This window comes from Pavona decussata, unplaced genomic scaffold (genome assembly GCF_977016875.1).
Source record: "Pavona decussata unplaced genomic scaffold, jaPavDecu1.1 SCAFFOLD_321, whole genome shotgun sequence".
Classification (NCBI taxonomy): domain Eukaryota; kingdom Metazoa; phylum Cnidaria; class Anthozoa; order Scleractinia; family Agariciidae; genus Pavona; species Pavona decussata.
In genome coordinates this window covers 1,575,001-1,591,455 of record NW_028145711.1, presented here as the reverse complement: position 1 = coordinate 1,591,455, position 16,455 = coordinate 1,575,001, and the positions used below count along the sequence as shown (strand labels likewise).

At 39.4% G+C, this 16,455-nt stretch overlaps 2 protein-coding genes across 3 annotated transcripts in view; both read right to left on the bottom strand.

The window, feature by feature from the left end:
* Positions 1 to 967: 967 nt before the first annotated feature.
* Positions 968 to 5,580, bottom strand: LOC146453974 (uncharacterized). Its single transcript, XM_085095954.1, has one exon. The coding sequence runs from the start codon at positions 3,129 to 3,131 to the stop codon at positions 2,031 to 2,033; it is 1,101 nt and encodes a 366-aa protein (XP_084952080.1). The 5' UTR covers positions 3,132 to 5,580; the 3' UTR covers positions 968 to 2,030.
* Positions 5,581 to 6,202: 622 nt separating this feature from the next.
* The window catches only part of LOC146453973 (uncharacterized), an 18,022-nt gene continuing 7,769 nt past the window's right edge, over positions 6,203 to 16,455 (bottom strand). For both annotated transcript variants that reach the window (XM_085095966.1, XM_085095967.1), the window contains exons 8-18: positions 15,530 to 15,651; positions 14,755 to 14,853; positions 14,285 to 14,398; positions 13,233 to 13,432; positions 11,972 to 12,220; positions 11,098 to 11,171; positions 10,519 to 10,571; positions 9,455 to 9,562; positions 8,302 to 8,379; positions 7,678 to 7,807; positions 6,203 to 6,472 (exon numbers count right to left, since the gene is read on the bottom strand). In XM_085095966.1, coding sequence (XP_084952092.1) covers positions 6,285 to 6,472; positions 7,678 to 7,807; positions 8,302 to 8,379; positions 9,455 to 9,562; positions 10,519 to 10,571; positions 11,098 to 11,171; positions 11,972 to 12,220; positions 13,233 to 13,432; positions 14,285 to 14,398; positions 14,755 to 14,853; positions 15,530 to 15,651 — 1,415 coding nt within the window. In that variant the 3' untranslated portion in view covers positions 6,203 to 6,284. The remainder of the gene's footprint in view (positions 6,473 to 7,677; positions 7,808 to 8,301; positions 8,380 to 9,454; positions 9,563 to 10,518; positions 10,572 to 11,097; positions 11,172 to 11,971; positions 12,221 to 13,232; positions 13,433 to 14,284; positions 14,399 to 14,754; positions 14,854 to 15,529; positions 15,652 to 16,455) is intronic.

Sequence of the window (16,455 nt, the reverse complement as noted above, 5' to 3'; positions counted from 1 at the left end):
CCGAAAAGACAACGGTATGGCGGCCATGTTGGATGACAAAACAAAAGGTTCTGTAATCCAACATGGCTGCCACACCATTATCTTTAGGATCTGTAGGGATTGGTTGCAAACCTCCTATACAGTGTTATTGGCGTACAAATGCGTCATGGTACTATAAAAGAAGGATATAAGGATCACCGGGTTCCGCAGAAAAAAAAACTTTTATTTGTTTGGATTTCTTATGTGGTGAATGATCTTTAGAATTCTGGTCCTATAAATCCTGCCTCAAATTATGGGTGTATTCGCCTCGTTGGGTCGGACTTGAATTTAGTGTTAAAATTACTGCCTTACTTATTCTAAAGGGGCTTCCGTTTATCTCTGTTGGCCAGTCAGAGGTTTCATTTTGCAAAAATGTACCGATCCGACGATCGATTACAAGACAGCTCCCGGCTCAAATTCCTTCAAAAATAGCGCGAAAAATTTAAGAGCAAACAATCACCAAGTTAAGTATTTTAATGGTCGTCAATATCCCCCTCGCCCCACTTTCATTTGTATGATTGCACTTAGGATTTCATCCCCGACTGCACACTTAGAGAATCACCTTGAACGGTATCATAAACTGGACCACAGGAGTTAATCTCAGTAATTTTGATTAATGAATGATTTCACTCTCAATGTACATTATCACCTTTGACCGCGTGATAAACGGAGCCACGACAGGCTCAAACGTATTAATCGTCTTTTCAGTGCGGTTTATTGGGAAAAAATTGTTATGCATTGTTACATAGCCTTTATTTAAATGGTCGCGCTGTAGGATTTCATCCACAGGCTCAGAAATATTAGATCTCCCTTGTACAGAACAGAATAGTACCACAGGACATTACTTCTAAGTCCCCACCTATCATTTAATCCTAATTTAGAATTACACCCAACGTTGATTAACTCAACATATTGAACTCTTGGACGAGACTTGTATTTTACCACACGGAAATGGGGTGTGCTTTGAAATCTCTCAATGTAGACTTAAGGTAATTTCTGCAATAAGTTTGCTTTCCCGGAAATTGCACGGTTGAACCTTGGAAAATTCCTACAAGCTCCGTTTAGGTTTACCCACTAAGCAGTGTTTCTATAGAGTTCTGTTAAAATTCTGGCTGACCAACTGTAAGCTTAATTTTCAAATCCCTCTACACAACTAGACTTTTTCGAAATCATACAATACGCACATTTAAAGCCAATGCATTTGAACGTCCTAAAAAACATGCTATCTACAACCGCGTATGACTAATAAATAAATAAATAAATAAATAAACAAAACAAAACAAAAAACGATGTAACAAAACTAAAAAACGCCACATAAAAAGTATACTTCTTTCATGGAAAGCAATACCAGTATGAAACTTCCACTGAAGTAATAAGACGCAAAAAGATGCATTCCACCAGGAACCATTCATAACAAGGTCTCGAAGTCTTGAATCTTTTAACGAAACCACCAGATCCTCGTAAACCATTTATAGTCTCATCGCTTGAAATTCATCTTTTATGTTCGAGAGGTCTCGAGCGCGAGTTGACATGATAACAGTGACAACATTTAAACGGAGTTGGACAATTTCAGAAATAAACCTCATCATTTTTCCCCTTTTCTTTGATTTGCAAACCTAACTCGAGCCTAACCAGATAACATTTCGCGTGTAGCAAGGAAAGTTCAAGCGAACTGTAAATGGGATGGTTCACACTATCTAGTTCTCCCTGAGGATTCTGAGGCTGTTAGTTTTAATGTAGCCACGAAAAGATCATGGGTTTTTGGCACAGCTCTAGCTAACTCTAGTTCTAGTAAGTAATTTGGTCTACTTTGTTCTAGAATTATGGTTTTAAGTGATACCACTGAAAAAATGTTGTTTTCGTGTAGCAACGAAGGAGAAATTACAGAATTGCGAGTGGATGATTGTAGTGCATACATGGACGTTTCTCAATCTGGCTACTGAGCCTACAGTCTACCTGAGAAGGGAATGTTTGAAAATGGAAACCCTTCATCGTCAGTGAGAACACCACTCCTACATCGTATGCCATCCGGGCCTTTTTGTTTCTCGAGGTCGCTTCTTGGCAAATGGATCAGGAATGGGTGGCAAGAACTCGATGTGTTGAGTGACGACTTTCCTATTCAGAAATGTCGACACTTTCTTTTCCTCTGTAATCTTTTCAGGGTAGCCATACGCAATCCTCCTCTGAACCTTTTTTGCTTTAGCTCCTGAATTCCGTGCAACCATGACATAGACTCCTTCTGCAGCGTGAAAGTCGCTCGGTGTCTGTGTCGCCTTCTCCACTACGTAGTTGCTAGTGTGGCAGCACATGCCTTGATTCACACGGGCCTGCCTGGAATACCCATTAGCTGAAGCAGTTGCTCTTCTTTTGGGCTGCCCCTTTTCCAGGTCTTGAACTCGATTCATTAGCATTTGCAGCATCAGTGCCTGTTCATTGCACAGATGTTGCCTTCTCATCAACTCGCGCTCCAAGCGGTTCGTCAACGTTTCAACCTTGGTTTCTTCTATTCTGTCTTCGATCAAGCTTCGAAGTTCGGGAAAGTAATACTGCTTCCCACCTTCGCTCTTTTCACCAGACGGCGCTGTCTTCGGTTTGACATTATCAGAGATGCCGAAAAAGTCTCCCGAAGCCATATTTGGAGTAGACAATCTCGAAAAGTTCTCTGACACTCTCTTCTCGACTGCCTCTTGAAGTTTGACATAAAATTCGTCGTTTTCGCCCTTGTCAGATTTGCCAATGACAGGCTTACTCTCATCAGGGGTCCTTGAGGTCTCCAAGCGGCTGTTTCGTCCGTCTGTTTCTTCAAGTGACTGGAAGACTCGCTTCATGGCTTCGTGACGTACTTCCAATGATGGAATTTCTTCGTCAATGTCATTTTGACGGAAGGCCCAGCTACCTTCAGTCCATGAATGTGAAGTATTTCCTCTTCCTGGTCTTGTCATTTCGACAGAACCAAAAACATCTCTGCTACTGCTATTAAAATCCAGTTCTTCTTCCACTTCTTTGCTTTGCTCTGTCTTAGCGGTTGAAATGGAAAATATCCTTAGAGGCATCGGGCCTTGGTCATCCTTTAAGTCTCCGAACAAGGGTTTCGATCCAAATTTGCTTTCCATCTCAAGGAAACTCTCGCTCCACGGAAAATATTATCTTCATTTAACATTTAGAGATGCGTGCTCGTCGCTGGTCTAACAATCCGTTGTTAAGATAATTGTTTGACATCTCTTCACCAATCAATTTTCATAAACTTTATTACTGACAGACAAAGGCTTGATATGGGGTTGATATATCAAAGGATCAGATATTGATTCCAGAGAAATCTTCAATAGTTTAACCTGCTTAGAAGTGAGATTTATTTGGCCAAAATTAAGAGAACAATTTGAGCTGTAAAGCTGCAACTTTATTATTTTATACAGTTTGTTTTTTTATTGCTCCCATTGAAAATATTCTTTTGCATGTTGTTCTGTAGTCGTTAAATAATTAATCGACTTCAAGAAACTTGAAGCGGAGTCACTGAATACTCGACATAATTTGACACAACTTTAATCTAGTTCCTGAATAGCCATGGAAATTCCTATATATTTTTAGAATGTTATTATTAAAACTATGGAGAATAATTTATCCGTAAATGGGCAACAATAAAAGTTTGCAAACTTTCAAAATCAAGAGACTTTGGTCGTGGGACGTCAACTTTTAAAATCGAGTTTAACATGATCCCAATAGTTCCAAAATACCGTCTGTATCATTTGTGTATCCTACTTCGGAAGATAATTCTCACCAATGCCTAATATCTCCTTGAAAAAAAATCAATACATTGTAAATATGAACAAAAAAACACCAAGAGAAAAGTGAAGAAAGAAAGTGAAAATCTGAATTAACACTGAAAAACACAAAAAACAGAAACAAATTACAACTCAGAAGGTGTAAACAAAATGAGAGGCGTTTAAAATTGCTCTAGTCTTTAAATTATTATGATTACTTGAATAGGCTGTTATAGCTTGAACTCATTTAGCCAATTCCCAAAGACAAACTTTCCCCTAGTCAGAATAGTAAAGGCATAGTTTCAGTTAAAGCGCATTTGGCCAGTATTTTGCGTCCAATTTAATAACATTGTCTTGAATGTTTCTAAGAAATATTCGTATCCACGAAATAAATTTATTTTTGCGGTACTTATGCCGCCTGCCATCCTCCGTATTGTACACAAAAAAGGCAGGTGCTAGATATTTGAATAACTAATATAAGAATAAATTATATTCATAACAAATTAAAATTCATTCACTTACACATTGAAGATAACGTTAAATCGGACGTTGTTGGATTCTACGCGACAAGACTTAAAAGTAGTACGGGTGGCTACAAATCTTTGCTGTAATTTGAATCATGGTTGTCAGTGCCATAGGATGGGTGAAAATACCATAAACAGTTGCCTGTATGATCAATTTGCTGTAGGTTTGAGCTATAGAAGAGTTTGGTAAGTTTATTATTAGATTACTCATATCACACTGATTGCGGTCTTGTCGCGAAGGCTTTCCAACAACGTTAACTGAAATAGTTGTTTATATTGAATCTTGTCGTTAATCATAACGGGATAACGGTAAAACAGAAATTAATTTAGAAAGATGTTTAGGAGCTGAGCCTTGGAATACTTTAAAGGTGATCAAAGGGATCTTATGATCGATAGGTAGGCGGATAGGCAACCAGTGAAGTTGGAGTGATGTGACAGAATAAAAACATCGTCGGGGAGATATGGAGTAATTTCTGTATACATCATAGAAGTTTCCCCCGTGCTTAAAAAAATGCTTGTCTATATTTGTTAACACCGAAGTTGTAGGAAAAAAAAAAACAGATAGGGTCATAACCGCACGATTAACGAATTCTACATAAGACCACGCGTATCACAAAAATGTAAGAAAGCATTGCCAACAGCAACAGCGTTCGAATAGCTCAATTTCGACATATTAAAATTCAGCCTGAAACAATAAACATCACTGTGAGGCTCCGAGGAATAAACCCATATACAGCTGTTTCGACAAAGGTTGTCCAAAAAAAGCGCAAAAGCGTACGCGATAATGCTGAGAGGTAGTCTGGGAAATACCCAATAAATTTCAATAAAAGCCTCGACCATAAAAGGCGGGCAATCTGGTTTCTGAGCTTTTATTGAAATTCATTGGGTATTTCCCAGATTACCTTTCGACATAGGCCATTTTCATGATGGCGTCATTTGACTACAACTACCAGAATTCATTTCGTTTTCCTTTTCAAATTCAAATTTTGTAATCCCAGTGGAGAGCAAAGAACAATAGCTCTAAATAGCATGAGAAAACAAAAAACTGAAGGATTCTGGTAGTTGTAGTCAAATGACGCCATAGTGAAAATGTCCTATTGTCGCGTACGCTTCTACGCTTTTTTTGGACAACCTTTGTCGAAACAGCTGTAAACTCTACGATTCATTCCCCGGAGCATCGAAGTGATGTTATAATTTCAGGCTGAATTTTTTGATATCGAAATTAGGTAATTTGTGTTTGTTACATCGTGGGATTTTGCTTTGTTTTTCTGTTTTCGTTTTTTTTCCGTCCCCCCCCCCCCCCCCCAAAAAAAAAAAAGATACTTGACTTCAACAGGATTCTACCCCACATAAACCTGTCATACCGGTGTAAGCCATCTTCTAGGCTAAGCCCTAAAGCAACTGTGAATTTAAATTCATTCATCATTAGTTTCTGTATGTTTGGCTGACTTTAGCTTTATTCTGCACAGAAAAATAAACTTAAAACAGACCGACAGCAGTTTTCTATGGTCTATACTCTTATAGACCATAAAGTTAGGTCATAAAATGTTCAAAACTGAAGTGCAATCACGAATCGTAGGCGAGTAATTTCATTGCAATGTTGTGAACATTTTATGACCTCATTTTAAGGTCTATAAGAGTTTAGACCATAGGAAACTGCTTTCAATAACATGGAAAAAGTACGAGCGGATTGGCTTCATTTTCCGTTGAGAAAGCGCGCACTTTACATCTGACGTCATTTTCATTGTCTGTACTCTTATGGACAATAGCTACGAGCCAATTAGCGCGCGGGAATTTTGACAGTTGTTGTAAAAAAATGAATAAATAGATAAAAGTAGAACAAACGCAAAGGAAAGGAAACGAAAACAAAATAAATGAAAAGACATTCAAAATTCTCCGTGATGCTTTAACCCATTTTTTTTTTTAATTATGGCCTTTTATGTAAAATACAAACCTACTCTTCTTAATTACGATTCTAATGCCATCATACTTCTATCAATGCTTTAATTTTCTCTCGCAAATCTTCTAATCCAAAGGATGTGACTGCGGAAACAGGAATCACGGAATCAAAGCGAGTCCTAGTAAGCTCATCAGCCAAATCCATCAAGTCTGTGTTTTCTTGGACAACAGGACTGTTTGAGCGTATTTCTTCCAAAATGGGTAGGAGGGTCCCTGCAATTTAAATTCAAGATATAGGAAAGTAAAGGTGAAGACTCCTACTCAGTCTGAAAGGTGACCCTTAACCGTATGATATTACATGTACCTGAAGTTAATGCCACGCAAATACACACATACATCTTTATTTAACAATGCAGTTTAAAAGTGAATTGGCAAGACCGAAGTCCTGATGTGGACCTGCCTAACTACAGCTAATTAATCACATTTAAATATATAAATTAAAATTTGGAAAACAAAGGGCGCGTTTTTTTAACCACAATTCTGGAATGAGAATGGTTGGTACGGAATGCTAGGAATAATTCGGATTGTCTGCATAAAAAAAACCCCGTCGGTCCTGGCCGAGTAAACATTGCGTAACAAATATGGCGGCCGACGAAGAGGCTGCCATTACAGCCGTTATCGCAGCAATTTTCCTTGTACTTTTGGTAAATTAGAAAATTAGAAATTAGAAGCAATGCTTCATTTTGTCCAAAAGTGTAACCTGATATTTTCCCTTGTAGAGACGTATTTGAATCCGCAGCGCTCATCTCGCCGTCCGCCATCTTGGATTTCATTCGCAACATTCTGTTCATTCTGCCCCTGGGAGCAGAATGGATGGAATGGCATTCTGTCCATTCCAGAATAAGAATGCGGAATAGAAAAACGCGCGCAAAGTGAAAAATCTTCTTAAGAAGAATGATATTTAGCCTCATTGCGGGGACATATATGTCGCCACGGCATTGTGAGTTTTACTCTCCAAACATAAGTTTGTTACCAAACCAATATAAAAAAAAGAACAGTCATGTCGCCTTTTCATGGCACTGCAATGAGTTTTCGTACTTCAACAGGAATATTGATTCCGAGGTGAACACGCGGACCGATAATTTGTGAATGAATACTGTGGGACAAGGGGGAACTAGAACTCACTCGTACCGGTCTTATTCGTACCAAGTAAAGGCGACTCAATTCGAGTTGATACTTGCCAAATGACACTACAAGTGCTATATTATATTACTAGCACTACAAATCACCAATGTCTGTCGTTATACCAGGAACAGAGAATATGTACACTGGACATGCTCCAATCCCGGACCATTTGCAGTTTACACCCATTTCGAGAAAGAAGAACCTAATCATCCCAAACCAACACCTAGAAGACATATCTTAATTCAGTTTATATCCAGGGAGAAAACATTGCGTACATTTACAGGTGTACGTACCATGTTGTTGAATAGAATCCAACTTTTGTCGCAACTCTTGACATCTGCTAGTGGCACCTTTTTTGTCAAGCTTTGTTATAATGAGTACCTTTGGTCTATTTAACAGTTCCCTGTCATATAGAACAAGTTCCTATGGCCAAAGGGAAAAAAATGATAATCAATTGTTACCGGAATGCCTGGTCATACACAGATGTTACGAGGAGAAATTAAATCCTAATTACTCTTCGACGTCTCTTGATCTGTCCAATTTTGTTGTTGATGTTGTTTATTTGCTTATGTTTTTCGCTTGGGATCATTATTTGTACTGTAATTTCTTTCCGAATCTTGTAAACATATAAATAAATTTTGAGGGTTTAAACACCATCTTAGAAGAAACATCAAAAATCTTGGAAACACAATTCTTCTGGCAATATGCGGGTGGAAGAATTTTGTTATAAATTTATCTCGTGTGTCGTAATAAAGTTTTGTTGTTGTCGTTGTTGTTTGTTGGCAATAGCCAAGGAAGGGAAAGTTATTGACAACTGAAAAAGAAACGAAATATCTCCACAAAACCTTCCACCATTTTGACATGAAATAAAGAGGTCGGCGACCCGGCCACACTTTTAGCATAAGCCAGACCAATACCTTGAGCAAAATGAACACGTTCTGCAATGCTGTCCTTGCTGGAAATTTGTCTGACAAATGGAATCCATCGATGTCAACCTGCAAATCATGCATAGCAAGTTAAGTTAAAATATGAATAAGGATAAAACCGTAGCAGGGATCTATATGTCCATTCCGAGACTCTTCAATAAAAGGATATTACCAAATTTTTACAACAACAACGTTAAATGATAGATCTAGTTTTTTTCAGTTAGTGACATAAGCATACTCGAAAAGAAAAGAAAAATTATAAAACTGTAGCAGAGATGTTCATGTCCATACCGAGACTCTTCATTAAAAGGATATTACCAAATATTTACAACAACAACATTAAATGATAGATGTAGTTTTTTACAGTTAGTGACATAAGCATACTCGAAAAGAGTCGAGTTCTGCCAAAATGCGTCTAGTTCGGAGCTCTACCACTGAGCTACAGGAGACTCGTGGGAGCTAAGGTCATTAAACTAGGTTCATGTGACAAAAATCCTGTATACTGCTAGGATTGGAATGTCGTGTGTGGCATATGCGCAATGGAAATAATGTGATGGAATATTTCAATGATGTTTTATTCACTAAGTGACACAGGCATACTCGGAAAAGAATCCAAGTACTCCTGTCAGGAGTCGAACCTAAGACCTTCTGATTACTAGTTCGGATGCTCTAACACTGAGCTACAGGAGACTCGTGGGAGCTGAGGCCATTAAACTAGGTTCATGGGACAAATATCCTGCATAAGTGGCATACGTGAAAGAAATGTGATGTTGTGTTTTTAGTTATTTGTCTTTTTCCGAGTACAGTGTATGCCTGTTTCACTGACTGAAGAAATACATCTATCATTTATTTAGCAGGCTTAAAATCACAATCACATTTACCACTCATCGACATTGGAATTCTGGCTGTATGCAGGATGTTTATTAGTGGAAGAGCACCCGAAGTAGTAATCGGAAGGGCAGAGGTTCGACTCTTGTTGGGAGAACACGGATTTTTTTTTCCGAGTGCATGCCTGCGTCTGACTGAAATTTCAGACCAAAATACCCTATTTGAGACAAAAACGGTGCAAAAACCACACTCTTTCGTTCTTTAGCTTATATCTGCTGTGAAGAGTAGCAACCCAAAGCAAGCGGCAAATACATACCACTAGTGCCAAGGCCCTTGCTTTTTGGGTGTGTTTGAGAAAGCTGTGTCCCAGACCTCTATTAGCTGATGCTCCTTCAATTAGCCCAGGAAGATCAGCCACACTGACCTGAAAAATAGGATTGAAGCTGAAAAAGGCATTCGGTAAAAATGCATTACAGCAGACTATTGGTTCTTCAAAAACTCATTAATAATTCATGTCCCATTGATTTATCAAATGGTCGATAATACATCACGTGCAATGACTTAATATCGATAAACCTCCTCCTTATTAGTATGCGGTGTTTTATCAGCCGATAAAACACCCCTCATTAGTATGCGGTGTTCTCTCGTATGCTAATTTCCAACGTTCACAAGAGCATCATTGTTATGAACTCTATTGACACACGCTTTTCCAGGAATGTTTTTCAAGCCGTTCAAAAAACTCGCAGCACGTGTTTTATCGGGTTTAAAACCGACAAAACACTCCAGCTCGTTTTTTTCAACATTACCTAACTCACTCAATTATAACACTAAGTTCGTGTATCAGTGACATAAAATGCAGAGTATAAACTTGTTCAACTGCTTCTTATATGTACTTGACAACTCAAGATTACATCACTGATGTGATATTCTCGTGTGCAATCAGCTCTTTGAAAAAAAATTAGCTTGAATTTGATTGGTGTTATAATTGACAGATTCAATTTTGACAAATGTCCTTGCCCAGACGATAAGTTCCAATTTAAGCTTTGGCAGAGTTTGACAAAGAGCCGGTTAAAAATATCAAGTTTTATTTTTTTTTCCCAACTGGAAGGACTGATAACTGTATAGACGATCGTGTTTTGATATGACCAGTAACGGTTGCAAATATTGAGTTAATTTATCTACAGAGGTTGTTTTCATCCGCTCATTTTATATGAAAAGGTTCGGTTGTGCAGTTTTGAACTAGTTGCTACCAACAATGTTTAAAAACTATCCTTTGGGGCGCTTCGTCTGTCATCAGCAATTTTAGGTGCGTTTCATGATGAAAACGGTTGTTTCCAATAAAACGCGTCCTCGATTTAATCAGTACTGCTCAAACAGTACCTGTGAATGGTCTGAATATTCCACAATTCCAATGCTGGGACGCATGGTGGTAACTGCAAAGTGAATAAGTGATGGTAATAATACTTCTGCAAATTAAACGTCTTAAGAGGATTCAAGCCGAAATGATGAGGGCATCAGAAAGGCGTACATTAAAGACTAAACAAACGAAAAACAAACGTGAAACAACACAACAAACAAACGCATTGAAAGGTACCAAGATGAAAGCGCAATATGCCTTTGCTCAATGTGTACACCTCAGCAACAAAACCGCAGAACGACAATCGCCAGATAACGATATTATAGCAACTATGTCGAAATTTTGCTTCACTTCAATCATTTTCTTCCTTCCTTCCTTCCTCCTTCCTTCCTTCCTCCCTCCCTCCCTCCCTCCCTCCCTCCCTCCCTCCCTCCCTTCCTTCCTTCCTTCCTTCCTTCCTTCCTTCCTTCCTTCCTACCTTCCTTCCTTCTTTCTTTCTTTCTTCTTTTTTTTTTTGCGTTTTTCGACTGAAGGTCAGTCGCTTATTAGCACTGTTTTGAATACAAGTTTACATTCTAGCACCACAAACAAACCAAACTTACAAGCGTAACCTGCTGCCTTTGGCGTCGCTTTAGTGATAGCTCTGAGGAGACTTGACTTCCCTGCATTAGGAAATCTAACGGTAACAGAAAAAAGTCACTATTGTTGGAACCTGTTCCACTACGCTTGAAGAGACCCAAACGATTCTTGCTACAAGGTTTCCGCCTTTCAGGAACGGTGCAAACGCCGGCACAAAATTCGTGCCAAAACTGAGCGATGTAATTTATGTGTGCAAAAAATAAATGAATGAATAAATAAATAAATAAATAAATAAATAAATAAATAAATAAGGCTTATCAAACGTGGCTTTCGTCCCTGCACAAAAGCTATTCGGTATGATATGAACCTATTTCGGTTATTAAACGATTCATGTGTTGCTGAAAGCTAATGTAAGAGCACGAACTCTTCCCTCAACAACGTTATTAGACCACTATCGTAAGGTTTTTATTTTTCACTCTCTCAGAGACAACCCATTAAGTGTTTTCCAGTAAGCCTCGTAACAATTGTGTAAAGATGAGGATCTAATTGTATAATTTAAGTGCCGGATTTAATGTATGAATGACTGCTAGCTAGTAAAGGGAAATCCCTCAAATACTTCTCCTTTGCTGCTACCAGTTGTTAGCACTACCTAGACTTCATTCATAAGGAAGCGTTAGGACATGTTTACTTAACAAAGAGAGCACTTGTAGCTATGGTAACGGTGCGTCCTGCAGACGTGAGAAGTAAATCTGCAGGAACACCCAGTTAATTTACACAGACACCGTGAACAAAACTTCAATAGTAAAATAGTTGACAAAAGAGTATCGTAAAAATACTGAAACTGCAAGCTGCAATAAAATATATATAAAAAAAAAATGTGCAGATATAGTCTCTCACCCAACCAGAGCGAGGTCAGCAATCAGCCTCATTTCCAGCCTGATCATGAGTCTCTCGCCCTTCTCTCCACACCAGTTTTCCGTAGCGGGTGACCCACCGCGGCCACCTCTAGCCACCAAAACCCTGGAGCCCAGTTCTTCTAGCTCTGCCAAAATTTGTCCGTCATCTGTGGACACAGTAGTACCAACAGGGACTGGTATGACTGTGTCACGAGCTCGTAGGCCTCTCTGCTTCTTGCCTGGTTTACCACTGGTAAGAGATAGAGGCAACCTTAGAGCTGAACCTTCATCAGCTTCGCAGGAAACTTAAATATACTATCACTTCATTGAGGGTATCACAATAGACAAACAACAACACAGAATGGTTCAACTCGAAAGCTTCATTATTCATATGAAATATCGCTCCAAGTAGCACCGACTACAGAATACAGCTTATGTAGTATATTTATCAGAATCACGAACTAAACATCCTCAATTGATTTTCGAATGGTCACAGCTTAAGCCTGGTTTACACGTACGACGCAAGCATAAGAATAAGCACAAGCACAAGCACAAGGATGTTTACACGTGCGATAAGCATAAGCATAACGTGACATACGCAAGCGCAGAAGCAAGCAAATTTGGCGCAATCGCGCAGCCGGGCTGCCTTTTGGCGCGAGATTTGATTCCAACATGGCGGAAAATGGCAACACATAAGTAACTAGATTGTACGCTGACATCTTGTCACTGTCTTTCAGTTTCCTTTCCTTGCGCTTATGCTTATGCTTGCGTCGTCCCGGTTTACACGTACAACACAACGACGCAAACATAAGCACAAGCACAAGAGAATGGAAATCGTTCCATTCTCTTGTGCTTGTGCTTATGCTTGCATCGTTGCGTCGTACGTGTAAACCAGGACGACGCAAGCATAAGCACAAGCGCAAGCACAAGGCGCTTATGCTTGCGTCGCACCGGTTTACACGTAGGTTTCTTGTGCTTATGCTTGTGCTTATGCTTATGCTTGCCTCGTACGTGTAAACCAGGCTGTAGGGTTTCATCCACGAACTGAAACGTTGGAACCACCTTGTACTGCAGTATAATAATTATAGCCTCCCATGCAGTCGTTTCAAGGGGACTCGTATTTCCGCCTTGGAGAGGAGATAATACGAGTCCCTAAAACGACTGAGTGGGAAGCTGCATTACAATGGTGCCATGAGAAAGCGATGCTGCAACCCCCAAAAAACCGCTAGATGTAGAAACCGCGTAGCCACAGTGATACTTACGAAAAGAAAGTTCCATGTTCAGCCAGAATCCGTCTGTTTTCCTTGAGAGAGAAGTGACCCAGCGAGGCGTTTGGAACGCTCTGTACAACGACGTCCCCACCATCCCCACCCATTCCTCCAAAGTACGATGATCCCTGGCCTCCAGTACCTCCGCGGACGTAGATGCGAACACGGTCGCTTAGTCGATGGCGTTCAGATTGCTAACAAAAATATAACATCTCTGTAAATTATAAGTCGATGAGACCATCCCGTAAAAAGGAGTTTCCCCAATTCCAGACGCTAAAATCCTTTCAATAACTTCAATAAAACTTCTCTAACCCTCCTCATCCAAATGTAAGCCCATACACTGTTAGGATAAGTCGTTTAAAGCGGTTGGCTTAATTTGCAAGAAAACTTGCCCAGTCAAACAGCGCCTACAGCGTTTCAAGTCCTCCTCCAATCATAAGTGTCCCAAACCCCAACCCCCCCCCCCCCCCCTTCCCTCACGCTCTCAACTTTACCATAAAACATTAAAAAAACGAAGAAAAAAAAAGGCCTGTTTCATGTCTATTGCTTGACCCAATGAAGTCAAAACGTCTTCATTGATGAGATACACTAGACTTCCATAGCCACTGTCTTTAAAACAAAGTCGATTAATTAACTTCTGATAACGAAGGATTTGGAAAAACATTTCAGAATAAAAAGCAGCGCGATTAAAACATGACGTTTCGGCGACGACATGTCATCATGATCAAAAGTAAATTATTATAAGTTCAGTAACGTTATATAAAGAAAGGAAAGTGTGAAATTCATTAGAATATAATGAGATGGAGTAAAACAAAAGAATGTGCAAAATTAAATGAACAGTTTTGCTGGAATGGAGTCTTTTTGAGTGTTAAGAGTCGGTCTCGTTTTCCTTATTAGAAGCCTTGAGATGCTTCTAAAAATAATTTACATTTGATAATGGTGACATGTCGTCGCCGAAACGTCACGTTTTAATCTCGCTACTTTTTATTCTGAAATGATTTATTCATTAGGAAGCAAACGTTTTTATTGTTCTAAGTCTCTGTTACCTTCACCCGGACAGGAACAGGAGGCTGAAACAGTTTGGACCGAGGATGCTTTGGCGGGATAGTTGCTGTGATAGCAGGCGGTGGCGGTTCTATTAAGTCTCTTGCGGGTGTGACCTAAAATGGAGAAAAACACAAAATTGAAAGATTGCAAGTCAACAAGTGTTGATTCTTCATTTACGGAAGCGGATTCATTGACGTGTTTTCTTCACATTGGTGGTTCCATGCGCAACAGGTTCCAGATTTCTTGTACAATGAAACCAGGCAGACGGACATGATACCCCTTGTGGGCACCCTCGCTAACACAAGCAGCTTCGACGCATGTAAGTTGGTTTGGAAGGGCCGAAGTTATGCAAGCTTCACGACGGAGGAGGATGAGGTTTGAATTAAGTACTGAAGAAACATTTAAAAAAAATGACAAAAATAAAAGAAACAGCTCGGAGAAATGACGAACATCATGTCGCCTTTCATACCACGGATTCTCCAGGAAGCGATGGCAGCCCTTCTGTCACCACGGATACGTTGTGAAATGATGGCGGGGATAGCTTCTTTATATCAACATGGGTTTGCATCTGCAATAGACAAACAAAAGACGCTGAATGATGAATACAACACTGCAGAACGGTCTCTAGAACACTACTCAAAACACTAATAATCAAACGAGAAGGTCCGATTTTTACTAGCGACGCAAGCATAGCGTGAAATGAGTGGATGAAGCCGCGGTGCATACAAACTATACGTCCTCCGGTTTGAATCTTCGAGAATTCATTCAGTGTTTGTACAGTTGTACATTGCAAAAGCAATCCATTTTTCCTTTTTCTGTCTTACTTTGCTCTAGATATCAACAGGTGATGCGCAAACGAGAACCTGAACCAGGCAATTCGAAGTCGATTAACACTAATCCAGGATACAACGTTAACTGAGGTTTACATCTCGCTCGTTAAAAGTAGTTTTGAAAGCTAATTTAAGCCAATGTTTAGTCAAAACTGAGGCCTGGCACAAAAAATCTTTTGGAAGAATCTTTGTTGATTAGTTATTGAACTCGAAACAAAGTTCTCGTTATTCCAGGATTACCTTAATCAGACTTTGAACAACTTGACCCTGAAGCGCAAGATAAGACTTTTGGCACTCACGTACCCGCATAGCGAGCACGTCCTCTGCACAAACACGCTTGTTTCAGTTTTTTTTTTTCCGGTCACCTTGCTTTGTCAAACGATCCGGATGATTGCAAGAAGATCATTTTCTTACCTGGCTTAAAAACGCAAAGTCATTGTGAGAATAGAGAAGCACAACATCAAGCGGATGAACTTTAGCGTGCGTCTTCTTCAAGCAAAATAGTGTAAAGCTCTTTCCGGTCATGGGCTGTTGGACTAGAAAAAACATTACGAATTTATTGTTTAACTCTTTGTACATGCATCCATGATTTATACAGCATGCAGGTCATTACGACATCAACGAAATAGTGAGTGGAAAGAGAGAGAGGAAATGTCCTTCTCGTAAGAGACTTTCCCAAACGAAAGGGCGAACAATCGCAGATCTTTGACGGACATTTTGCCCTCCAGAAAACCTAGCCCACGTATCAAGCGTTTCCACGGGGTTTTATGGGATACTGGGATATTAAGGCGTGTTTAAACAGCCAAATACACACAAAACCCCAGTGAAATGCTTGCTAAGCAGGCTAACAGAAACTTTAATGCGGCGCACAGTAGCATGATTAGCAAACTAAAACCCCATTCACACCAACAAAACATGTTTAATTAAACCAGGTTTAACGAAATGAAAATTGGTAACAGAAAGCTGAACCATTGGCTTTAACATGGGATTTAAGTAAACTTTAACTTAATGCTTTCATTTGTGCTAAATCTGTAGTCGACAAAAATTCGAAAGCAGCTTTTATGAAGGAAACAATTTTAAACTGTATTTAACTAAAACAGCTTTTAAACGTGTTTTAAAAGCCTTGTTGTGAATGCAGCATAATAAGTCTTCTGGGCCCAGTTGTTCAAAACCTGATTAAGGTAATCCTGGGCTAACGTGAACTTTAATTCGAGCTTAATTACTAATCAATAAAGACTCTTCAATAAGATTTATGTTCCTCAGTTTTGACTTTAGTAAGCGAGATCAAAACCTCGCCGGGTTAATTTTTAATCCGGAATTAGCCGATTAACGGCTTTCGA